This window comes from Neoarius graeffei, chromosome 19 (assembly GCF_027579695.1).
Source record: "Neoarius graeffei isolate fNeoGra1 chromosome 19, fNeoGra1.pri, whole genome shotgun sequence".
NCBI lineage: Eukaryota > Metazoa > Chordata > Actinopteri > Siluriformes > Ariidae > Neoarius > Neoarius graeffei.
The window spans coordinates 54,276,431-54,303,520 of NC_083587.1; the positions used below are offsets into that span (position 1 = coordinate 54,276,431).

A 27,090-nucleotide genomic window follows, 5' to 3' on the forward strand; every position below is an offset into this window, starting at 1 on the left:
TGGACTGTGGGGGAAACCGGAGCACCCGAGGAAACCCACGCGGACACGGGGAGAACATGCAAACTCCACACAGAAAGGCCCTCGCTGGCCCTGGGGCTCCTTCTTGCTGTGAGGCGACAGCGCTAACCACTACACCACCGTGCCGCCAAGGTGCATATGATTTATGTTATATGGTAAGTGATCATGATAATTTGGAATATACCATAATTTAGCTGTTTGATAATTTATTATTAAGCACCAAAATTAATGGTATTAATTAATGAGACTGATTAATGAGACTGATTCCATGAGTGATTTCATGATAATATGAGACTGATTCAATGAAAATGATTCACTGAAAACGATTCAAATGAGACTGATTCAATTTTAATCGTTAACCTTCAGATTTAATGAGATTGATCACTCAATTACCCAAATGCACCTACAACTGTATCACTGGCTAGCATAACTGTATCACTGACTAGCATAACTGTATCTCTAACTTGCATAACTGTATCTCTAACTAGCATAACTGTATCACTGGCTAGCATAACTGTATCTCTAACTTGCAAAACTATATCTAAAATAACTGTATCACTGGCTAGCACAACTGTATCTCTAACTAGCATAACTGTATCACTGGCTAGCATAACTGTATCTCTAACTTGCAAAACTATATCTAAAATAACTATCACTGGCTAGCACAACTGTATCTCTAACTAGCATAACTGTATCACTGGCTAGCATAACTGGTATCTCTATCTAACAACTGTATCACTGGCTAGCATAACTGTATCTCTATCTAACATAACTGTATCACTGGCTAGCATAACTGTATCTCTAACTTGCATAACTGTATCACTGGCTAGCATAACTGTATCTCTAACTTGCATAACTATCACTGGCTAGCATAACTGTATCTCTAACTTGCATAACTGTATCACTGGCTAGCATAACTGTATCTCTAACTAGCATAACTGTATCACTGGCTAGCATAACTGTATCTCTAACTAACATAGCTGTATCTCTAACTAGCATTAACTGTATCTCTAACTAGCATAACTGTATCATTGGCTAGCATAACTGTATCTCTAACTAACATAGCTGTATCTCTAACTAGCATTAACTGTATCTCTAACTAGCATAACTATATCACTGGCTAGCATAACTGTATCTCTAACTAACATAACTATCACTGGTTAGCATAACTGTATCTCTAACTAACATAGCTATATCTCTAACTAGCATAACTGTATCTCTAACTAGCATAACTGTATCTCTAACTAACATAACTATCACTGGTTAGCATAACTGTATCTCTAACTAACATAGCTATATCTCTAACTAGCATAACTGTATCTCTAACTAGCATAACTGTATCATTGGCTAGCATAACTATATCACTGGCTAGCATAACTGTATCTCTAACTAACATAACTATCACTGGTTAGCATAACTGTATCTCTAACTAACATAGCTATATCTCTAACTAGCATAACTGTATCTCTAACTAGCATAACTGTATCATTGGCTAGCATAACTATATCACTGGCTAGCATAACTGTATCTCTAACTTGCATAACTGTATCTCTAACTTGCATAACTGTATCACTGGCTAGCATAACTGTATCACTGGCTAGCATAACTGTATCTCTAACTTGCATAACTATCACTGGGTAGCATAACTGTATCTCTAACTTGCATAACTGTATCATTGACTAACATAACTGCATTTCTAACAAGCATAATTGTATTTCTGGCTAGCATAACCATGTTTCAGACTAGCGTAACTGCATTTCTGACTAACATCACTGTATATCTAACTAGCATAACTGTATCTGTGACAAACTGCATTTGTAACTTGCATAATGGTATCTCTGACTAGCATATCTATACTTCAGACTAGCATAACTGTACTTCTGACTAACATAACCTTATCGCCGATGAACATAACTGCTTTTCTAACAAGCTTAACTGCTTTTCTAACAAGCATAATTGTATCTCTGACTAGCATAACCATGTCTGAGACTAGCATAACTGTCTTTCCTGGTTATTCATTAAAGCCGAGTGTTTGAAGACAGGAAGTCAATGTTTACCCGCTCCACAAAGTAGGTGAGCGACTCTTTGCCCCGTGGATCTGGATCAGTCCAGCACATCACAACATATGTGTCACTTAACTCACACACTCGCACATCAGTTGGGGGGAAAGGGACTCGGATCTGACCTGCAGGGTAAGAAACAGGAGGATGAGGAGATGGAAAAGACAGAGAGGAGTAACAGTTGGAGGACTTCAAAAAGGACAGATTATTAAAAAGGAGGAGAAAGGAAAGATAAAGGACATGAGAATGAGGAAGAAGAGAAGAGGTGAAGTAATTTGAAGAGGATAAAAACAGATGGAGGATAAAGGGAAGGATCAGAGGTGAGGAAGAAAAACAAAATGACAACAAAGATAAATGGGGAAGAGGAAAACGAGGAAAATTTGGAGGCAGAAGAAAAGCATGAGAGGAGGCAAGGAATGAAAGGGGAGAATAAAACTGTAATGGAGGAAAAAATGATGAGAGGATGGATGTCTGTATCTCTAACTTGCATAACTGTATCTATGACTATAAATACCTTTAGCTATCATAACTGTATCTCTGACTGACATAAATACCTCTGACTAGCATAACTGTATCTCTAACATAAATACCTCTGACTAGCATAATTGTATCTCTGACTAACATAAATACCTCTGACTAGCATAACTGTATCTCTGACTAACACAAATACCTTTAACTAGCATAACACTGTAACTCTAACTAACATAAATACCTCTGATGAGCATAACTGTATCTCTAATATAAATACCTCTGATGAGCATAACTGTATCTCTAACATAAATAACTCTGACTAGCATAATTGTATCTCTGACTAACATAAATACCTCTGACTAGCATAATTATATCTCTGACTAACATAAATACCTCTGACTAGCATAATTATATCTCTGACTAACATAAATACCTCTGACTAGCATAATTATATCTCTGACTAACATAAATACCTCTGACTAGCATAACTGTATCTCTGACTAACATAAATACCTCTGATGAGCATAACTGTATCTCTGACTAACACAAATACCTTTAACTAGCATAACACTGTATCTCTAACATAAATGATGAGCATAACTGTATCTCTAACATAAATACCTCTGATGAGCATAACTGTATCTCTAACATAAATACCTCTGATGAGCATAACTGTATCTCTAACATAAATAACTCTAACATAATTGTATCTCTGACTAACATAAATACCTCTGACTAGCATAACCGTATCTCTGACTAACATAAATACCTTTGACTAGTATAACTGTATCTTTAACTAACAAATACTTCTGATGAGCATAACTGTATCTCTGACTAGCATAATTGTATCTCTGACTAGCATAACTGTATCTCTGACTAGCATAAATACCTCTGACTAGCATAACTACCTCTGACTAGCATAACTTTATCTCTGACTAACATAAATACCTCTGACTAGCATAACTGTATCTCTGACTAACATAAATACCTTTAACTAGCATAACTGTATCTCTAACTAACATAAATACCTCTGATGAGCATAACTGTATCTCTGACTAGCATAAATACCTCTGACTAGCATAACTGTATCTCTGACTAGCATAAATACCTCTGACTAGCATAATTGTATCTCTGACTAACATAAATACCTCTGACTAGCATAATTGCATCTCTGACTAACATAAATACCTCTGACTAGCATAACCGTATCTCTGACTAACATAAATACCTTTGACTAGTATAACTGTATCTTTAACTAACATAAATACTTCTGATGAGCATAACTGTATCTCTGACTAGCATAACTACCTCTGACTAGCATAACTGTATCTCTGACTAACATAAATACCTCTAACTAGCATAACTGTATCTCTGACTAGCATAACTGTATCTCTGACTAGCATAACTGTATCTCTGACTAGCATAAATACCTCTGACTAGCATAACTGTATCTCTGACTAGCATAAATACCTCTGACTAGCATAACTGTATCTCTGACTAACACAAATACCTCTGACTAGCATAACTGTATCTCTGACTAGCATAAATACCTCTGACTAGCATAACCGTATCTCTGACTAACATAAATACCTTTAACTAGCATAACTGTATCTCTAACTAACATAAATACCTCTGATGAGCATAACTGTATCTCTGACTAGCATAAATACCTCTGACTAGCATAACTATATCTCTAACTAACATAAATACCTCTGATGAGCATACTGTATCTCTGACGAACATAAATACCTCTGACTAACATAAATACCTTTAACTAGCATAACTGTATCTCTAACTAACATAAATACCTCTGATGAGCATAACTGTATCTCTAACATAAATACCTCTGACTAGCATAACTGTATCTCTGACTAGCATAAATACCTCTGACTAGCATAACTGTATCTCTGACTAACACAAATACCTTTAACTGTATCTCTAACTAACATAAATACCTCTGATGAGCATAACTGTATCTCTGACGAACATAAATACCTTTAACTAGCATAAATACCTCTGACTAGCATAATTGTATCTCTGACTAATATAAATACCTCTGACTAGCATAACTGTATCTCTAACTAACATAAATACCTCTGATGAGCATAACTGTATCTCTGACTAGCATAAATACCTCTGACTAGCATAACTGTATCTCTGACTAGCATAAATGTATCACTGACTAGCATAACTGTATATGTCTACCTACCATAATTGTGTATTGGATAACTTTTTCTTTGTGCGAGTTTGAAAGAAGTCATTAACTATAATGACGATGTTAATGGTTTGCTGGGGGATTGTACATGTGTTTGTGTGTGTTGAGAGAAGTTTAAACTCTGAGAAATCATGAGGAGTAGCTGCAGGAGCTCAGCCTTGAGAAACTCTCCCTTTGTGCTCTTCTAATCTGGTGTGAAAAAAATCCCACTAGCATAACTTTATCTTGTATAACTTTATCTGTCTCTCTCAAAGGCACTGTATCTTTGACTAGCATAACTGTATTTTGACTCCCAAAACTATATCTCGAACTAATTAGCATAACCGTATCTCTTAATTAGCACTGTATGTCTGACTAGCATAACTTAACTGTTAGTTATAATATAACATAACTATAGGACAATTTGCCCTCTCACTAAAATCCTTCTTCGTCAATCCAACCATATTTATGTTTAGCAGAGCTAAATCTCTAGCACAAATCTCTAGCTTTTTGACTAGCATAACTGTGTATCTGATTAGCACACCTACACTAACTACCGTGTTAACGTGTACATGAGAAAAATTAGTAATTATACGTAATGACTTGTGCCTGTGTGGGAGAATATGAGTGTGTGTTTGCGTTACGGACATCAAGGGAATAGTATTAACTTTATACTGTATGTTCATTTGACTGTGGTGTTTTGCTGACACCGAGGATGATATTAATTGTGCATTTCTTACTTTCCAGCTGGTCCTTGGTGATCACGATCTCTCTGCCTCGATCCACCTTGACCACTTACACACAGGGAGGACAAAAGAAATAGATTTAGGGACAGATAGAGACAGCCAGTGGCAATAATAATAGTGAAGAAGGTGAGAGGGGGGAAAAAACAAAACATTGAATAAGTAAGAAGAAATGGCATTGTGGTTGAAGGCACAGAGATATCTGAGATAGAAAGCCCTGCAAGCAGACATAATCTTAAACGCTGTATCCAACGATGAGGAAAAAAATCTGATAGGTTCTTGAAATGTCTTTTTAGGATGATATGTGAGGTATGCAGCCAAAAGCTGGTAACCTGATAACATAATATTAGCTTGACAAGGCGTTTTTCTCACATCTCCTGCATTAATGGATTAAAAAAGGTACCATGCCATATCTTTTTTTTTCTTTTTTAACAATACAACCCATTTAGATACATGTACAGTTTAGATTAAAACTGGAAAGTTACCCATAGTTCTGCTGGGCTCCATGGGGTCAGAGGTGACGATGGGGTTGGAGAGTTTAGATGGCCGTCCCACGCCGGCCTTGTTCGCGGCACATACTCTGAACTGGTACATGGTGTTTTCCTTTAAACCCATAACTGGGTAATGACACAGCTTCTGAATCAGCTCGTTACAGCGCTCCCACTTCCCCGTGCTCACCTCACACCTGAAGAGACCCAGAGAGCAGGAATTTCTAAGCACATCACAATTTAAATGGGAATTTGATTGTGATTCAGGGTGGCACGGTACCTCGTAAGCAATTCTCTATGCATCACAATTTTTGATTTCTCCAGCTTAAATTATTTTTCAGTCAGAACACTTGAAAACATAATCTTCTCATTTTTATCCATTGTGAAAAACACTTGACTTCATGAATTTCCACTAGAGATATCAGAACAATTTTCACAATCAGATCTTCACATCCGTACTGTATATCCAAAGGCAGAAAAAGCCCAGCCTCACAAAATCTGTTGACTTCAGAAATTGGTGTTGTATGAGGGAATGAAGTGAATTAGCAAGATTACAAACATCTCTTATAGGTGCTTTAACATTACCACTGATACATTCAGTCAATCCATTCATTCAGTTTTATCCAGAGTATTGAAGATTCCATTCCAAACATAGCACCAAAGAGTTAACAACTTCATTCTCTGGCCACATCGGGATTTGAACACACAACCATCTCAGTGAGCTAAACCACTGTTTCCAGAAGTTCCTCTTGCAGTCTGCTGTTGCAGTGCTTTTGTTCTACTTGAGTGTGTGTGACTCAGAGTGATAAAAAGCATTTTATACTGAAAAGCTCAAAAACAACAATTTCTACAGCTCACCCTCGAAATAAGTGCCTACCCAGCATGGCGCAGGAGAGATCAAAATAACGGTTCCAGAAATTGAGAGTAATTCTCAAAAGTGGCCCGTGCACCCGGTGACATACGCCATTACCTGCAAAATTAAGCAGGAGAAAACACAACTTCTCCAGGAGCCTGTATGTGTTGCTAGGAAACAGGAGGCTGTAAAGGAGGTGACATTTTATCCAGCTGGAAGGAGACACAACCTCATCCCTCTTTGTCTCTCTGTATCGCTGCCTCTCTTTCTACTCTTTGTTTTTCTTACTGGTTCTTCCTCCCTGTTTCTCTTCTGCTCTATTTTCACATTTTGAATTTTGTTCTCTTTCAACATGGACATTGTAGTGTCTCAGAAGAAGACATACACACCCTTTCCAGCAACTAACTGCTATTTTAGAAATAAATAAAGTTTTATTTCGGTAAATGTAGTTGTAATCAATCAGGTAATAAATACATAATAGTGAAGTTTTAACTAATTAAAAATAAAATTTCCTGTAGGTGTGGGTGATTATGATCATTTTTTAAAATCATGATACCATGATGCACGATGCATCATAGATCACCCAATGACTGCAGTCTGCGACCGCTTCCCAGGTGTCCAGCTTGGAGACTACTGCCTGACGGACTTGGATTATGCTAACGACACAACATTGTTCTCCTGCTCATTGGCAGAATCGAAGGGAACACTTCATGCTTTCAATGAGGAAGCATCCAGACTTGGGTTATGTGTCAACTTGTCCAAGACCAAGCTGATGCATATAGATAATGATTCTGACCCACCACCCATCATCATTGGCACCGATCATGTCGAGTTCGTCACGTCATTTGTTTACCTGGGATCAGAAGTCGCTAACAATGGCGACCTCCTCACTGAGATCAATAGGCGACGGGGATTGGTGGCAGGCATCATGAAAAGCCTTTAGAGACCACTCTGGAGACGACGTGACATCTCCCAACGCACCAAGCTACGGGTCTACAATGCTGCGTTTTTTTCTGTGCTGCTCTATGGCGTTGAGATCTGGCCTCTCAGCAAGAGCTTGGCCACCCATGTTCTTGGCTTTGAGATCTCTGCCCTCAGGACCATTGACAGGGTGTGTTGGTGCAACTGTGTCTCCAATGAGGAGCTCTGCCAGATCACTAACCAGCCAAATGTCCTCCACACCATCATAGAGTGCCGTGTTTGTTGGCTTGGACACATCCTATACTGCACAGACGACCACCCTGCAAGAGCCATTTATAAGTTTGATCTGTCACTGGTGGGATGGAGACACCCTCATGGCTGACCATGCACCCATTAGGACAATGTCATTCGTCAAGATCTCAAGCAGATTAATTTGACGCTGGAGGACGTCCCAGCAGTCAGCCAAGACTGTGAGAGATGGCGGAGCTCGGTGGCACTAGTGGGCTCAGTGCCATTCTGTCATGAGGTTTAGGAGAAGGAGGAGGATGATACACAGTGTATCATCCATCCATCCATCCATCCATCCATCCATCCATCCATCCATCATCTATAACTGCTTATCTTCTGCAGGGTCACGGGCAAGCTGGAGCCTATCCCAACTGACTATGGGCGAGAGGCAGGGTACACCCTGGACAAGTCACCAGGTCATCGCAGGGCTGACACACAGAAACAAACAACCATTCACACTCACATTCACACCTGTGGTCAATTTAGAGCTGCCAATTAGCCTAACCTGTGTGTCTTTGGACTGTGGGGGAAACCGGAGCACCAAGAGGAAACCCATGCAGACACGGGGAGAACATGCAAACTCTACACAGAAAGGCCACTGGGCTCAAACCCAGAACCTTCTTGCTGTGAGGCAACAGTGCTAACCACTACACCACCGTGCCGCCCACAGTGTATCATGATAAATAAAAAAAAACAAGGTCAATGAGATGTTCAGTGATTGTCTTCAAAAATAAAATATTTTGTATATTTTACTAAAACATTATAAACTATTTTTGAGAAGTGATCTTTTTTTTTCATAAAAATGATTCAGGGTGAAGCTGTAACTACTTCATCAACCTGCTTCCAACCAGAGTTTGTGAACATCTCAACCTGCTTCCAACCAGAGTTTGTAATTATTTTTTATGTTATAAAAAGATAAGAAAATTATAAGTGTATTGTTACAAAATGTATCACAGTATTGGTGTTATATCATCATATTACCATCATTATTATTGTTTTAAGTATTGTGTGGTTTAGAAGGAAACTGTGCAACATTTTTGACAATATAACTGAATCCACAGTACTATGACATGAAACAATATGATTACGAAGCCTCCGATCAATATGTGACAAATGTTTTCCAAATCAGGGGTAAGTATCAGAATTACATTCAAATCACCTTGCTGTCCTATTTACACATCACTCTAAAGATATGAAACACACTGTATTTGATTACACACCAGTTGTCTGTTCTTTTTAGAAATAATCAACTTATCAGTTATAATCCATAATAATGCATTTTTGCTGCCTCGATTCATTTTAGTCGTTTTCTCTGAAATTCATGTACAACATCCTTTGATCATTACATCCCTAGTTGTGAGAAATTGTGTTGTGGTATTACACCTTCACCTTCACACTGACCTCTCAATGAAGTAGCCCTGCACTGGACTTCTTCCCTCAGCACTGGGAGGTTCCCACGAGAGAAACACATAATCTCTGTTCACATCAGAGCACTCGAGGTGGAGTGGAGAACCTGGAGCTCCGAGCACTGCTGCAGGACCATCTGAGACACAGGGAGAGGACCAGGAGAACCATGAGAACTCTAACAGGTCTGAAAACACTGATACAGTGTTCCTGCATTGCCTGTTAACCCTCAAGCGACCGAGTGGGGTCATTTATGACCCTGGGCATATAATTTTGTGTGCAGTTTTTATACATTTGATCCGAAAATATTTTCTACCATGAATTTGTCAGTTAACTTGTCCTACAACTGTTCATAGGTTTTTGCAGGGATCAGCCAAATGGTGTGGTTAGAGTAATGAAAACTTGTGCAGGGTCATAAGCATAGGATTTCTTGCAGTAATTCCTTATCAAATTTTGCTTTTACCAGCTACTTATCTGTATGTTGTACTTTTGTTGCAGTGAACCATGGCAAGTAGACCAAGAATATCTAGATTTACAGCATTGAGACAGATACTTGAGGCCCAAAGTGATGATGAAAATAGCTCAATTGATGGAAATTATTAATTTTAGTATTAGCATATCTGCTAGAAATAGCACATTAGCTAGTATTAGCATATTAGTTAGTCACTAGTTTTGATGTTACAAAGATCCCATCAACACTGCAATGGATGTTTTTGCTCATACTTTTCTTTTCACGATACATTTTCAGTCAGTGCTGTTGAATTAAGTAAATGTTCCAGTAAGACATACGTAACAAAGACCGTCTAGATTACATTATATTCTTCTTATGCTGTGTCTCTTTACCTTCTTTCTGCATTACAATTTGTTGTAAACCATACCTATTTTTTTTTTTTTAAAATGAGATTTGCCACAATAAATACATAAATAACAAAAATAACAAAAGTGGCAGGAGAAGAATACAGGGCAAAGCCCCAATTAACATTCAAGATACAAAACATTACAAAACATATTTAGATGATTAAAACCAAGAAAAACAATAAATATAAAAAAAAAAATTGTCAATTGACTAAGTAACAAAAATATCCAAGTTAAATAAATACAGGTCATGGTGCCCAGTATGAGTCCAATCTTGAATTACAGTGGTGCTTGAAAGTTTGTGAACCCTTTAGAATTTTCTATATTTCTGCATAAATATGACCTAAAACATCATCAGATTTTCACACAAGTCCTAAAAGTAGATAAAGAGAACCCAGTTAAACAAATGAGACAAAAATATTATACTTGGTCATTTATTTATTGAGGAAAATGATCCAATATTACATATCCGTGAGTGGCAAAAGTATGTGAACCTTTGCTTTCAGTATCTGGTGTGACCCCCTTGTGCAGCAATAACTGCAACTAAACGTTTCCGGTAACTGTTGATCAGTCCTGCACACCGGCTTGGAGGAATTTTAGCCCATTCCTCCGTACAGAACAGCTTCAACTCTGGGATGTTGGTGGGTTTTCTCACATGAACTGCTCGCTTTAGGTCCTTCCACAACATTTCCATTGGATTGAGGTCAGGACTTTAACTTGGCCATTCCAAAACATTAACTTTATTCTTCTTTAACCATTCTTTGGTAGAACGACTTGTGTGCTTAGGGTCGTTGTCTTGTTGCATGACCCATCTTCTCTTGAGATTCAGTTCATGGACAGATGACCTGAGATTTTCCTTTAGAATTCACTGGTATAATTCAGAATTCATTGTTCCATCAATGATGGCAAGCCGTCCTGGCCCAGATGCAGCAAAACAGGCCCAAACCATGATACTACCACCACTATGTTTCACAGATGGGATAAGGTTCTTATGCTGGGATGCAGTGTTTTCCTTTCTCCAAACATAACGCTTCTCATTTAAACCAAAAAGTTCTATTTTGGTCTCATCCGTCCACAAAACATTTTCCAATAGCCCTCTGGCTTGTCCACGTGATCTTTAGCAAACTGCAGACGAGCAGCAATGTTCTTTTTGGAGAGCAGTGGCTTTCTCCTTGCAACCCTGCCATGCACACCATTGTTGTTCAGTGTTCTCCTGATGGTGGACTCATGAACATTAACATTAGCCAATGTGAGAGAGGCCTTCAGTTGCTTAGAAGTTACCCAGGGGACCTTTGTGACCTCACCGACTATTCCACGCCTTGCTCTTGGAGTGAACTTTGTTGGTCGACCACTCCTGGGGAGGGTAACAATGGTCTTGAATTTCCTCCATTTGTACACAATCTGTCTGACTGTGGATTGGTGGAGTCCAAACTCTTTAGAGATGGTTTTGGAACCTTTTCCAGCCTGATGAGCATCAACAATGCTTTTTCTGAGCTCCTCAGAAATCTCCTTTGTTTGTGCCATGATACACTTCCACAAACATGTGTTGTGAAGATCAGACTTTGATAGATCCCTGTTCTTTAAATAAAACAGGGTGCCCACTCACACCTGATTGTCATCCCATAGATTGAAAACACCTGACTCTAATTTCACCTTCAGATTAACTGCTAATCCTAGAGGTTCACATACTTTTGCCACTCACAGATATGTAATATTGGATCATTTTCCTCAATAAATAAATGACCAAGTATAATATTTTTGTCTCATTTGTTTAACTGGGTTCTCTTTATCTACTTTTAGGGCTTGTGTGAAAATCTGATGATGTTTCAGGTCATATTTATGCAGAAATACAGAAAATTCTAAAGGGTTCACAAACTTTCAAGCACCACTGTATAATGGCTATGAAGTAGATTTTTGAGCTCAGGAACTGATGTAGACTGCTTTATATAACTGGGGAGATTGTTCCATAATTTTATAGTTCGAGGAAAATATGAATTAGTGAAATAATCTTGCTTATGCGACGTAAGAGGACGGAAGTTGTTAAAATCATGGTTACGAGTTCTATAATGGCTGGTTGCAGGTAACAAAAAGTTGTCAAAATTTGCTGTTATTATCCCAACCTTGAATTTGAATAGGAGGTTGATACATCGCAAATATCACGCCCACAAACACGCTTCACAAGACCTAACACTTTGTTTGCCTTAGCACAAAGTTCCTCAATATGGGTAGCCCACGTGAGCTTATTAGAAACAACCACCCCGAGATCGAAAGTTTCAGAGGCTGTTTCCAATGCCTTCCCAGCTAGTTGATAATTATTTGGAGTCCCTTTACTTGATCTCAGCTTTGACATGTGCAAAACCTTGCATTTAGAGATGTTAAACTGCATGCCATGATCCATACTCCAATCATGGAGACAGTTCAAGTCGCTCTACAAAGAGGCGCCAGAACTTGCAGATTCGATAGGGCAATAAAGCTTGCTATCATCTGCAAAGAGAGCGAGGCTCGACCCGTACTCAAGATACCTTGGCATGTCGTTAGCATATATCAAAAACAGTAATGGACCCAAGATGGATCCCTGAGGGACTCCAGAAGTGACGGGCAACCACTCCAAAAATGTGCTGTCAAGAACAACCCGTTGATGCCTGTCTGTCAAGTAGCTTTCAAACCACTTTAAAAGCGACCCAGAGACACCATAACTGAGCTTGGACAACAGGAGGTAATGAGGGACTTTATCAAATGCCTTAGATAAGTCTAGATGTAGAACATCAAACTCCTGTCCCCCAGCTAGTAAGTGATGATAGACTTCGAGGAGCTGAGTTACAGTAGATCTCCCTCGCAAGAAACCATGCTGCAGGTGATAAAGGAATGGTATAAAGTGTGGATAACAATGACCAAAGACACAGCGTTCAAGGACTTTTGAAATGATACAGAGTAGAGATATTGGTCTATAATTCTCTGCCAAGGTGGGGTCACCCTTTTTAAAAACGGGAGACATTCGCGCGCTTCCATGCTGGGGGAACGGAACCCAAAGACAAGGACATGTTGAATAATTTACACAGTGACAGTGCTATCTCACTAGCAATGTCCTTAAGCAAAGATCCAGGAATGCCATCAGGTCCACATGCTTTGTTTGGATCCAAGGACGTCATTCACCTCAGACACTAAGTTGTACAAAGTCAAGCTGATCGTCAACGGCGTGCGAAGTCTGGGAACTAGGAAATGATGAAGACGATACTTGGCTAAACACAGAATGGAAAAACTTGTTTAGCAGGTTCGCTTTACCCTATATGTTTATCTACATTTATACATTTTTATAGTATCTGTCTTGCACACAGGAAGTGTGTATGTAAAACCAAGAGAAAATAACTAGGTATACAGATTCATGTACTGAATATAGCGGGGTCATAAATGACTCCACCCGGTCATATTAGTCGCTAAAATAGCTTGGTTGCTTGAAGGTTCATCATCATCATCTCACTTCGCACCAGTAGGCGCATAAGGCTTTCACACTTGTTTTCCACTCCTCCCTGTCTTTTGCTGCCTCTTTAGCTGCGATCCAGCTTTTCCATCCAGCCTTGTTCCTCTCCTTCACTACAGTTCTTCTCCACATTGCCTTTGGTCTTCCTCTCACTCTGTGCCCTTCAGGTGCCCATTCCAATGCTATCATGCAATCACTTTCCTGATCACCTCTGATGATGTGACCAATCCAATTCCATCTCCTACGGAGTACTGTTAATCTTACTAGTACATAATAGAAAATAAAAAAATGTCCTATTTTGTCCATATTACACATTACAGTAGAGTATTACAGCATTTACAAACATGGTAGTGATACTACTTCATACTGCTGCTATTTCTTTTTTCACCATGATTTTTGGCTTTCTCAATTAACTAAACATTATTAACTGCAATATTGGTAATCTTAGGTTAAATTTTTATACCTGATTCATAATAGATATTGGTTTTTATTCACGCTTTAGTTTACATTTTAACTGACTAACTTTTTTTGAGGTTTTATACTGTTATTGCATGCATACTGTAACTAGAAGGGCATTGAGTCGTACATGAGCTAATAGCGCCTCGTCAGCCATGGACGACGAGATTGAGTGGAATAATTGTTTTATTCTATCCACATTCACTGGATTATGAGAAAGAGCATTTTTATTTTTTGCAAATTCGATAAATAAAAACTTTATACAAAAAGTTCTTAAATCTATCGGACTTCTTAAAAACCTATCGATGGCTGCACAAATTGACTTTAGTGTTGTTGTTTTTTTTTTTTTGTAGAAAGTGCCGTCTTGCTGTCATGCTGAGGTATAGAACAGCTTTAGACATTTATTTAATTCTTCCGTAGACATTTCAGTTCTGTAATTTTCAAACTTCTTTGAGCTTTTGAACCAGTCTAAAAATAATTAAAGCCGCAAGCGGCCTTGACGGGCCCTCGCGCCAGCGGCCAGGGGGGGCGGGGGCATGCGTCCCCGCGAAATACCGTAAAGAGTCTGCTTGCCAAGTTTGACCAATCAGAAGCTGCAATATCATTTGTGCCATAACCAGCACCCCCAGGGGTGAAAGTGCACAAAATTTGGCGGATATGTCAGGAGAGCTATGAAGAGTTTGCGTATGAAGTGTGATGACAATTGAGTAAATAGAAGATGAGAGATAGATTTTTGAAGAATAAATTTTTTGGTTTTTCCCATGTCAGAAGGTGGCGCTATGCTGTACATGAGCGATTATGAGTTGGAGAAATAAGTGTCTACAACAGCAATGCACTATCACAAGGTAGTGGTGTGAAGGAAAAGCATTATGGAATTATTTACCAAAAACCCGTTTTGGAGAAATTGCGTCGGCCAAAAACAGCGCCCCCCATGGACGAAAATTCCCAAAATGTGGTGTACATGACATGGGCGGTAGTAAGAGGGTGGCCGTGAAGTTTGACCAAATTTGAGGAAAGATTGGATTGTTTGCCCAAAAATAGCGCCCCCAGTGGCGAAATAGCACAGAAAATGGGGAACATGTCAGAAGCCCAATGAGGGATTTGCGTGTGAAGTATGAGCAGTTTTGAGCAATTAGAAGATTTGTTATGAATTTTTAAGCATGTAAAATTTTGCATTAAAAATTGATTGACGTATAACTTCTGAGCGGTTTAAGCTACGTGAAACTTATTTAGTAACTTTTGTCAGCCATGTCTGTAGATGATGTGTATCAATTTTGGTGACATTCCTATGAACAGTCTAGGAGGAGTTGCGCCGTCTTCGTGGCCATGCATTTTGCACAAAAGTGAAATTACCTCACTTCCTGTTGGGCGTGGCTAATGCATTGGCATTACATTTTTGTCCGGCTTAGTGAGATACATATGCGTACCAAATGGCATGCCACTCCTACAAACTACATGGCAACCAGGCACCTTAAAGCGGGAGGCCAAAATCACAACGAGTTAGGGGGCGCTATAGAGGCCCTGAGGCCCGGCTGGATCTGGGCTTTTGGTTCTCAGTAGCGGTGGCAGTCTAAGAAAAAGGAGCCAAATTTCGTGCGTTGTCGACCATGGCAAGCGCCCCAATAAGGGTCTTGAAAAGAGTTTGCTTGCCAAGTTTGACAAATCAGAAGCTGCAATATCATTTCCGCCATCACCAGCACCCCCAGGGGCGAAAGTGCACAAAATTTGGCGGACATGTCAGGTTAGCTATGAAGAGTTTGCGTATGAAGTTTGATGACAATTGAGTAAATAGAAGATGAGATATAGATTTTTGAAGAATAAATTTTTTGGTTTTTCCCATGTCAGAAGGTGGCGCTATGCTGTACATGAGCGATTATGAGTTGGAAAAATAAGTGTCTACAACAGGAACGCACTATCACAAGGTAGTGGTGTGAAGGAAAAGCATTATGGAATTATTTACCAAAAACCCGTTTTGGAGCAATTGCGTCGGCCAAAAACAGCGCCCCCCATGGACGAAAATTCCCAAAATGCGGTATACATGACATGGGACGTAGTAAGAGGGTGGCCGTGAAGTTTGACCAAATTTGAGGAAAGATTGGATTTTTTGCCCAAAAATAGCGCCCCCAGTGGCGAAATATCACAGAAATTGGGTAACATGTCAGAAGCCCAATGAGTGATTTGCGTGTGAAGTATGAGCAGTTTTGAGCAATTAGAAGATTTGTTATGAATTTTTTAGCATGTAAAATTTTGAAGTGAAAATTGATTGACGTATAACTTCTGAACGTTTTATCCTACGTGAAACGTATTTAGTAACTTTTGTCAGCCATGTCTGTAGATGATGTGTATCAATTTTGGTGACATTCCCATGAACGGTCTAGGAGGAGTTGCGCCGTCTTCGTGGCCATGCATTTCGCACAAAAGTAAAATTACCTCACTTCCTGTTGGGCGTGGCTATGCATTCATAGAACTTTTTTTGTTCGTCTCAGTAAGATACATATGTGAACCAAATTTCGTTCCTCTACGACAAACTATATGGCAACCAGGAGCCTTCGAAAAAAGGCAAAATTTTCAAGGCGTTAGGGGGCGCTATAGAGGCCCAGAGCCCCGCCCAGATCTGGGGTTTTGGATCTGAGTAGCGTAGGGGATGCCGATAAAATGATCCAAAATATGCGCGTTTTCGTCCACAGGAAGTGCCCCAAAAAAGGCCGAACAGCGACCGCGACTAAGGAATAATAATAATAATAATAATAATAATAAGAATAAGAATAATAATAATAATAATAATAATAAAAAACCGAACAAGATCAATAGGGCCTTCGCCCTATAGGGCTCGGGCCCTAATTAAACAAATTTTAATGCTAAAAGATGAAGAATGTAAACAAACCAGCGAAAGGACAGGAGCAATTTGTGAAAAATGCTATAATAATAATAATTCTTGAAAAATAAAAAAAGATATGTTCTTACCATCAAATACTGTAGTTCCATATTTTGTTGCTTTTTTGTATTTTTTGGGGTTTTGTTTTCGAGTAGAGTTTTTATTTCATTCTCAGTTGGTTTAGCAACATGCTCTGCAATTTTGTGTTTCTCTACTCATGGTATATGAGCTGATATCCTAGTAGTAGAGTAGCCAATCAGAGCATGCAATTGCTCATATCCAGTGAATGTGGATAGAATAATAATTATTATACATTTGTAATGTAAATTTGTTTATATTGAGCATTTAAAAGTTATTCTCAATTAAAGTAACTAAAGTGGGACCATTCTTCAAATGATAAATCACCATAAAATCTGTCTTGTTTCTAAATAAAACACGACTACATACAGTGGTGCTTGAAAGTTTGTGAACCCTTTAGAATTTTCTATATTTCTGCATAAATATGACCTAAAACATCATCAGATTTTCACACAAGTCCTAAAAGTAGATAAAGAGAACCCAGTTAAACAAATGAGACAAAAATATTATACTTGGTCATTTATTTATTGAGGAAAATGATCCAATATTACATATCTGTGAGTGGCAAAAGCATGTGAACCTTTGCTTTCAGTATCTGGTGTGACCCCCTTGTGCAGCAATAACTGCAGCTAAACATTTGCGGTAACTGTTGATCAGTCCTGCACACCGGCTTGGAGGAATTTTAGCCCGTTCCTCCATACAGAACAGCTTCAACTCTGGGATGTTGGTGGGTTTCCTCACATGAACTGCTCGCTTTAGGTCCTTTCACAACATTTCGATTAGATTAAGGTCAGGACTTTGACTTGGCCATTCCAAAATATTCACTTTATTCTTCTTTAACCATTCTTTGGTAGAATGACTTGTGTGCTTAGGGTCGTTGTCTTGCTGCATGACTCACCTTCTCTTGAGATTCAGTTCATGGACAGATGTCCTGACATTTTCCTTTAGAATTCACTGGAATAATTCAGAACTCATTGTTCCATCAATGACGGCAAGCCGTCCTGGCCCAGATGCAGCAAAACAGGCCCAAACCATGATACTACCACCACCCTGTTTCACAGATGGGATAAGGTTCTTATGCTGGGATGCAGTGTTTTCCTTTTGCCAAACATAATGCTTCTCATTTAAACCAAAATTTCTATTTTGTTTGCATCCGTCCAAAACATTTTTCCAGTAGCCTTCTGGCTTGTCCACGTGATCTTTAGCAAACTGCAGACGAGCAGCAATGTTCTTTTTGGAGAGCAGTGGCTTTCTCCTTGCAACCCTGACATGCACACCATTGTTGTTCAGTGTTCTCCTGATGGTGGACTCATGAACATTAACATTAGCCAATGTGAGAGAGGCCTTCAGTTGCTTAGAAGTTACCCTGGGATCCTTTGTGACCTCACCGACTATTACACACCTTGCTCTTGGAGTGATCTTTGTTGGTCGACCACTCCTGGGAAGGATAACAATGGTCTTGAATTTCCTCCATTTGTACACAATCTGTCTGACTGTGGATTGGTGGAGTCCAAACTCTTTAGAGGTCTGATGAGCATCAACAACCCTATTTCTGAGGTCCTCAGAAATCTCCTTTGTTCGTGCCATTATACACTTCCACAAACATGTGTTGTGAAGATCAGACTTTGATAGATCCCTGTTCTTGAAATAAAGCAGGGTGCCCACTCACACCTGATTGTCATCCCATTGATTGAAAACTCCTGACTCTAATTTCACCTTCAAATTAACTGCTAATCCTAGAGGTTCACATACTTTTGCCACTCACAGATATGTAATATTGGATCGTTTTCCTCAATAAATAAATGACCAAGTATAATATTTTTGTCTCATTTGTTTAACTGGGTTCTCTTTATCTACTTTTAGGACTTGTGTGAAAATCTGATGATGTTTTAGGTCATATTCATGCAGAAATATAGAAAATTCTAAAGGGTTCACAAACTTTCAAGCACCACTGTAGCTAGAATATAGAACAGTGATTTGAGCAAATATTGAGTAAAACACTAATTCATATTCATCTTAGTCTGTTTAAATATGTTGTATATAAGCCATGGCCTAATGGTTAGAGAAGCAGCTTTGGGACCAAGTTGTCACTGGTTTGATTCCCTGGACCTTGAGCAAGGCACGTAACCCCAACTGCTCCCTGGGTGTTGTAATATACCTGCTGTGTGTGTGTGCTCAGATTGCATGGTCAAATGCAGAGAAAGAACTTCACTGTGCTCTCATGTACATGTGACGAATAAAGGCTTAAAAATGTGTATAGTAAATTTATGGATGGATTTTCTTTATTTTTTAAATAGGTTGTTCATCGTCCTCATTTATTTTGCTTAATAATTTCATGCATTAATTTTTATTTAGTATTAGTATTAGTTCCTCCGATCCCTGGGGGGACAAAAGGCGGCAAGTCCTCTCCATCGTCTTCTGTCTTGGGCGGCGTTGTTTCCCTCTTCCCATGTGAGTCCCCTCACCGTCAAGTCCTCTCTAAATCTTGACCTGCATGTTGTCTTAGGTCTGCCCCTCCTGCGTTTTCCATCTGTTGGTGACCAATGTATTGCTTGCTTTGCCAACCTGTTATCCAGTCTAAGTATGTGTCCGGCAAACCTCATTCTGCATTGTTCTACTGTTACGTTTAGCGGTGGTTGTCCAGTTCTTGCTAGTATTTCTTCATTTCTGATTCTGTCTGTGATCTTCAGTATTTTCCTCAGGCATCTTTGGTGGGATACGTCAAATTTGTGTGATATTTTGTTAGTGCTTCCCCAGGTCTCGCATGCATAAGTTGCTGTTGAGGTCACTATGGATGTGTAGTTGTAATTTAATACTCAGTGAGGTGGTCTGCGAGTTCCATATGTTGTTAAGATTCCTCAAAACTGCCGCTGCTTTTCCCAGCCTGACGTTGATGTCTTGGCCAATGTTGCCATCACTAGCCATAATGCTTCCCAAATATATGAAGTGGCTGACATCTTCAACAGGTTGTTGGTTGACAGTAATTGGTTGTCGATTAACTTGGTTAGCCATATGCAGTGTCTTTGTCTTCTCACTACTTATACGTAGACCCACCTTGGCAGCATTTTGTTCCAAACTTCTTGTCATATGTGCCTGGCGGTTCTTTCTGTGGAGGACATTGAAGACATCTACCTATTCGGAACCATGATTACAGGACTTTTGCTGATTGGATTAGGCATTGCCCTGGTTTATCGAGGAAATCAGGAAATGGTGACAGCTGTTCAAAGCCCCATAAAGCTGCCCGACGTGATTGAAGTGGTGGGCAGAGCTGTCGGCACTCAGACTGTGGCTATTAGAACTTGACCTGCAATGTGGATAATATCTTGGAGAAGCTTTCAACTTTGCAATGGAAATTAGATTGTTTTGGAGACCAAGATGGACATGGACATGCGGCGTAGGCGTGAAAAGAATGCGTCTGGTCGCTAAGACCAAACAAATTCCAATCTTATCTATTTCGGCTCCCTAGCCAGCAGTGGCCTTGGCAAGGTCGTTGCTGGGGCAACAATTCCCCTGGAGAACACTGCTGTTAGACTCTCTCTTCGAAATTCCTTCCCCCACTCCCTGCGGTCGCCGCTTTTCACCCCCAGTGTGACAAGCGGGTGCATGACCAGCGCCCTCATGGCTGCAGGACCGGACGGCTGCTTGCTTGCGCTGGGTTACCTCTACCTCCTCCCCTCCCCCTCTATGCCCCCACCACCTCTGATTCCCCGCTCCCCCCCCCCCAAGTCCCATGTTACGATGTAAAATGTACTTGTGTTTTCTTGTGCTTATGTGCTGAGGTTTTTTAATGTTCCCACACTGTACTCCCGCAGGAGCATAGAGTGGGGGTGTTTTTTTTTCTCCTCTCCTTTCCTCATGTTCTCTGTAATTTCTTTTTTTCCCTGTCTTCCTGTACTGCCCCCCTCTGTAAGGACAGGTTGATGGTTAATTTCACTGGTAAAACAGTGATAATAAAGGGTTCATTCATTCATTCATTCATTCATTCATTCATTCATTCATATCTTGTAGAGTTGTGCCATCCACTGCTAGTATTGCAAGATCATCTACAATATCTAAGTCTGTAAGCTTCTTCTCGACATTTAAGGTTATTCCATATAATGGATTGTTCATTGTAAATTAATTAATATTAAAAAAACCTATCTACTTTTTTCATTCTTTCATGCTAATTAAGTAATCCCTAATTAACTTTAAACTTATGAGAATCCAACTCACATGTTCACCTCATATTTCCTAAGAAAATCATATTAAATATCAGATAACACTGCAGAAACTGTGCAGGTTATATAACTATTCTGTTATTCTGTTATAATTAAAGCAGACCTGTTTTCAAAAATACTGATTTTCAGCTCTTTAAGAAGTAGACCACTCCTTAACTGATGAAGTTTTTTGAGTTTTGCCATTTCAGTTTGTCCTCCTGCAACCTCCTGCATTTGTAGTGAACTCAGACTTTTGGTGCTTGCTTGTATCTGTACATGTTTAAATCAAATGTGTCTGACCTTTGACATAAATGTAGGCGCTGTGTTCGCGGATGCCGTCTTGGGTGTGCAGGCGGACGGTGTAAAGACCCTCGTGCTCTTTGTGCATGCCCTTCAGGCTGAGGGTGGAGGAGCGCAGGGCCGTGTGGATGTCCAGCCGACTAGACGCATGGAGAAGAACTCCTACACACACACACACACACACAGACAAATGACATAACTAGTCCACATAGCGTAGCAATGTCTAAAACTGTCTACATATCAGATCCGTTCTGTCTTGATGTTTTTTTTTTATATGACATGATAAAGTTTTCTGTAAGGAGACATTTTCCCCCCACATTTTTGGAAGGAGTCTCCAGTGCCAGTGCTTTGTAACAGTCAGAGAAAAAAAATTAACTTTAAATTTTCTAACACAGGAAGGTTTTCAGAACAGAGGCATTTGCACTTTGTAGTTTCTCTATAAAATGATGTGTATTTTTTGTCTTATAACATCAAAAGAGAGACAAAAGAGATTATATTGAGTGAATGACTGTTTGTAGCTGCTGTAATGTAAGCAATAGCAGGAACTAACTTTATTTGCAGATGTTCCACAATGAGACTATCAATGACGGCGTAGCTCACTCCGACCCCATTTAGTCCAGAAGGAACGATCTAAAGTGGGCCACCTTGCGCAATAAATGTTGCAAGTTATATACACTATATACAACCCCGATTCCAAAAAAGTTGGGACAAAGTACAAATTGTAAATAAAAACGGAATCTAATAATTTACAAATCTCAAAAACTGATATTGTATTCACAATAGAACATAGACAACATATCAAATGTCGAAAGTGAGACATTTTGAAATTTCATGCCAAATATTGGCTCATTTGAAATTTCATGACAGCAACACATCTCAAAATAGTTGGGACAGGGGCAATAAGAGGCTGGAAAAGTTAAAGGTACACAAAAGGAACAGCTGGAGGACCAAATTGCAACTCATTAGGTCAATTGGCAATAGGTCATTAACATGACCGGGTATAAAAAGAGTATCTTGGAGTGACAGCGGCTCTCAGAAGTAAAGATGGGAAGAGGATCACCAATCCCCCTAATTCTGCGCCGACAAATAGTGGAGTAATATCAGAAAGGAGTTCGACAGTGTAAAATTGCAAAGAGTTTGAACATATCATCATCTACAGTGCATAATATCATCAAAAGATTCAGAGAATCTGGAAGAGTCTCTGTGCATAAGGGTCAAGGCCGGAAAACCATACTGGGTGCCCGTGATCTTCGGGCCCTTAGACGGCACTGCGTCACATACAGGCATGCTTCTGTATTGGAAATCACAAAATGGGCTCAGGAATATTTCCAGAGAACATTATCTGTGAACACAATTCACTGTGCCATCCGCCGTTGCCAGCTAAAACTCTATAGTTCAAAGAAGAAGCCGTATCTAAACGCGATCCAGAAGCGCAGATGTCTTCTCTGGGCCAAGGCTCATTTAAAATGGACTGTGGCAAAGTGGAAAACTGTTCTGTGGTCAGACGAATCAAAATTTGAAGTTCTTTATGGAAATCAGGGACGCCGTGTCATTCGGACTAAAGAGGAGAAGCCTGACCCAAGTTGTTCTCAGCGCTCAGTTCAGAAGCCTGCATCTCTGATGGTATGGGGTTGCATTAGTGTGTGTGGCATGGGCAGCTTACACATCTGGAAAGACCCCATCAATACTGAAAGGTATAGCCAGGTTCTAGAGCAACATATGCTCCCATCCAGACGACGTCTCTTTCAGGGAAGACCTTGCATTTTCCAACATGACAATGCCAAACCACATACTGCATCAAATACAGCATCACTGACAGAGATGTGGACTTTGAGATGGAGGGTTATGATCTAAATCATATAAGCAGAGTGAAAAAGAGAGGAGGAGGTATGGCAATATATGTGGACAAAGGATTGAAGTATAAGGTGGTGGAGAGTATGACAGCAGCTGTTGATAATATGGTGGAATGTATCACAGTGGAAATTTGTATGGAAAAAGTAAAAAATATAATTGTGAGCTGTTTGTACAGAACTCCAGCATCAAGTATCGATATATTTGAAACCTGGATGGAAAACATGTTTTCTAACTCAGTGCAGAAGACTGTGTTTATCTGTGGGGATTATAATATTGATCTGTTAAATCCAAAAAAGCATAAAATGACAGAAGATTTCATAAATACAATGTACAGTATGGGTTTATACCCAAAAATCACCAAACCTAGTAGAATTACTTCTCATTGTGTCACATTAATAGATAATATATTTACAAACAGTATGGAAAATAATACAGAAAGTGGGCTTTTATATAATGACATCAGTGACCATTTGCCTGTATTTATTGTCTATCACTGTAATTACTGGAAACCTAAGGATATGAATCAGCTGAAATACAAACGGATAAGAACCGAAGAAAACATAAGGATACTTCAGAGTGAATTACTTAAACAGAACTGGAGAGTAGTATATGAGGAAGAAGATATTGACAAAGCATACAGTGGATTCCTAAATATCTTTAAAACACTATATGATAAAACCTGTCCTGTAAGGAAATACAATGATGGACAAAAACAAGCAAATGGTCCATGGATCACCAAAGGATTAAAAAATGCCTGTAAAAAAAAGAACACGCTGTATAGACAATTCATAAAAAAAAAGAACTTTGGAGGCAGAAATTAAATATAAAAAATACAAGAATAAATTAAGCAGCATTATGAGGACATGTAAGAAGGAATATTATAATAAAATATAGCTGCAAGCAGCAATGCGGGGCCAAGCAGTGTGACCCAGCCTAAGTTGCCATGGCAACAGAAAGAACTGACCAGGCAGACGGTCATAGGCACGCACAGGAAGTGTTTACAAGCAGAAATGTACCTCCAACCAGATGGTTAGAGGCATGCACGGCTTCACCGTCAAATTCGATTGACTGTGATGGCTGAAATTACTTCAAGTGTACTAGGTGTGTGTGTGTGTGTGTGTGTGTGTGTGTGTGTGTGTGTGCGCTAAAAGACTGCTGAGATATGAGCTCAATTATATATGAGCCAAAACACATTTTGGAAAGTTATAGCGCCCCCTAATGGCCAAAGTGCACCAAATGTGGTATGGGCACTTATGGAGGGGTGGGGCATAATCCCACCAAGTTTGGTTAAGAAAGATCAAAGGGCTGCCGAGATATGAGCACACGTCCTGTTTCGCGTCTACACATCCAAGTTTGATTGGCAGCCACGGCCAAACGCTTATGAAATTCGAAAAACCGGGTAAATTTTTTGTGCAGCTTAGTGCAACGTTGCCATCTACCAAGTTTGGAAGGAATTGGTCAAAAATTGAGGGAGGAGAAGCATTTTAATTGATTTTCACATAATTCAAAATGGCGGAAAATATACAAGGCGGAATATGACGGCATAGGATGCGTTGGATTCGTTTTGACCCAAGGATTCCAGCGATACACAGATTTTGACGATCAGACGTACGGTTCAAAAGTAACAAGCAGAAATGTACATGCAACTTTGGCCTGTTGTTGGCGCTAGAGAGTTTGAGCTGGTGAGTTGAAATTTGCTGACAAGAACCTTGAGCCAGCCTAGAATCAGTGTGCCAAATTTGAAAACCTGTCGTCAGACGGTTCTATGGGTTTCCATAGAATTTCATTGATTTTAACAAAATTCAAAATGGCGGAAAATCCTCAAGGCAGAATATGACGTCATAGGGTGCGATAGATTCATCTTGACCCAAGGATTCCATAGGCAGTGGAATTTTGTTTCTAGCCAAAACGCATCATGAGATATGAGCCAAAAGACATTTTTCCTAGTTATAGCGCCCCCTAGCAGCCAATTTGTTCCAAATTCTTTGGGGTCCTTCATGGAGGGGTGGGGCATAAACCCACCAAGTTTCGTTAAGATACGCCAAAGGCCGGCCGAAATATGAGCACACTTCCTGTTTGGCGTCTGCGCCTCCAAATTTGATTGGCTGCCACGGCCAAACGCTTATGAAATTCTAAAAACCGGGTAAGTTTCTTGTGGAGCTTCGTCCAAAGTTGCCATCTACCAAGTTAGGGAGAAATTGGTCCAAAATTGAGGGAGGAGAAGCATTTTAATTGATTTTCACAAAATTCAAAATGGCGGGAAAACTATATGGGCGGAAAATGACGTCATGGGGTGCTTTGGATTCGTCTTGACCCAAGGATTCCAGGGATACCAAGTTTTTGAAAATCGGACCAACGGTTCAAAAGTTACAAGCAGAAATGTACCTGCAACTTTGACCTGCTGGTGGCGCTAGAGGGTTGGGGCTGGGGACCTAAAAATTGTTGTGGGGAATGCTGAGACTGTCTCGAATGTGTGTGCCAAATTTGAGCATTTTCCTATGTGTGGTTCTATGGGCTGCCATTGACTTCCCATAGGAGAAGAAAGTTGAATAATAATAATAATAATAATAAATATAGCTGCAAGCAGCAATGCGGGGCCAAGCAGGGTGACCCAGCCTAAGTTGCCATGGCAACAGAAAGAACTGACCAGGCAGACGGTCATAGGCACGCACAGGAAGTGTTTACAAGCAGAAATGTACCTCCAACCAGATTGTTAGAGGCATACACGGCTTCACCGTCAAATTCGATTGACTGTGATGGCTGAAATTACTTCAAGTGTACTAGGTGTGTGTGTGTGTGTGTGTGTGTGTGTGTGTGTGTGTGTGTGTGTGTGCTAAAAGACTGCTGAGATATGAGCTCAATGATATATGAGCCAAAACACATTTTGGAAAGTTATAGCGCCCCCTAATGGCCAATGTGCACCAAATGTGGTATGGGCCCTCTTGGAGGGGTGGGGCATAATCCCACCAAGTTTGGTTAAGAATGGTCAAAGGGCCGCCGAGATATAAGCACACTTCCTGTTTCGCATCTGCACAGCCAAATTTGATTGGCTGCCACGGCCAAACGCTTATGAAATTCAAAAAACCGGGTAAGTTTTATGTGCAGCTTAGTCCAAAGTTGCCATATACCAAGTTTGGAACGAATTGGCCAAAAATTGAAGGAGGAGAAGCATTTTAATTGATTTTCACAAAATTCAAAATGGCGGAAAATATACAAGGCGGAATATGACGACATAGGATGCGTTGGATTCGTTTTGACCCAAGGATTCCAGCGATACACAGATTTTGACGATCAGACATACGGTTCAAAAGTAACAAGCAGAAATGTACATGCAACTTTGGCCTGTTGTTGGTGCTAGAGAGTTTGAGGTGGTGAGTTGAAATTTGCTGACAAGAACGTTGAGCCAGCCTAGAATCAGTGTGCCAAATTTGAAAACCTGTCGTCAGACGGTTCTATGGGTTGCCATAGAATTTCATTGATTTTAACAAAATTCAAAATGGCGGAAAATCCTCAAGGCAGAATATGACGTCATAGGGTGCGATAGATTCGTCTTGACCC

General features: G+C 39.8%; 1 protein-coding gene across 1 annotated transcript in view; it reads right to left on the minus strand.

Annotated features, from left to right (window-relative positions):
• Positions 1-27,090, minus strand: part of myom3 (myomesin 3) — a 208,396-nt gene that overhangs the window by 96,544 nt on the left and 84,762 nt on the right. Inside the window, exons 10-14 of the mRNA XM_060900318.1 lie at positions 21,679-21,840; positions 9,438-9,579; positions 5,972-6,171; positions 5,484-5,537; positions 2,076-2,203 (exon numbers count right to left, since the gene is read on the minus strand). Coding sequence (XP_060756301.1) covers positions 2,076-2,203; positions 5,484-5,537; positions 5,972-6,171; positions 9,438-9,579; positions 21,679-21,840 — 686 coding nt within the window. The remainder of the gene's footprint in view (positions 1-2,075; positions 2,204-5,483; positions 5,538-5,971; positions 6,172-9,437; positions 9,580-21,678; positions 21,841-27,090) is intronic.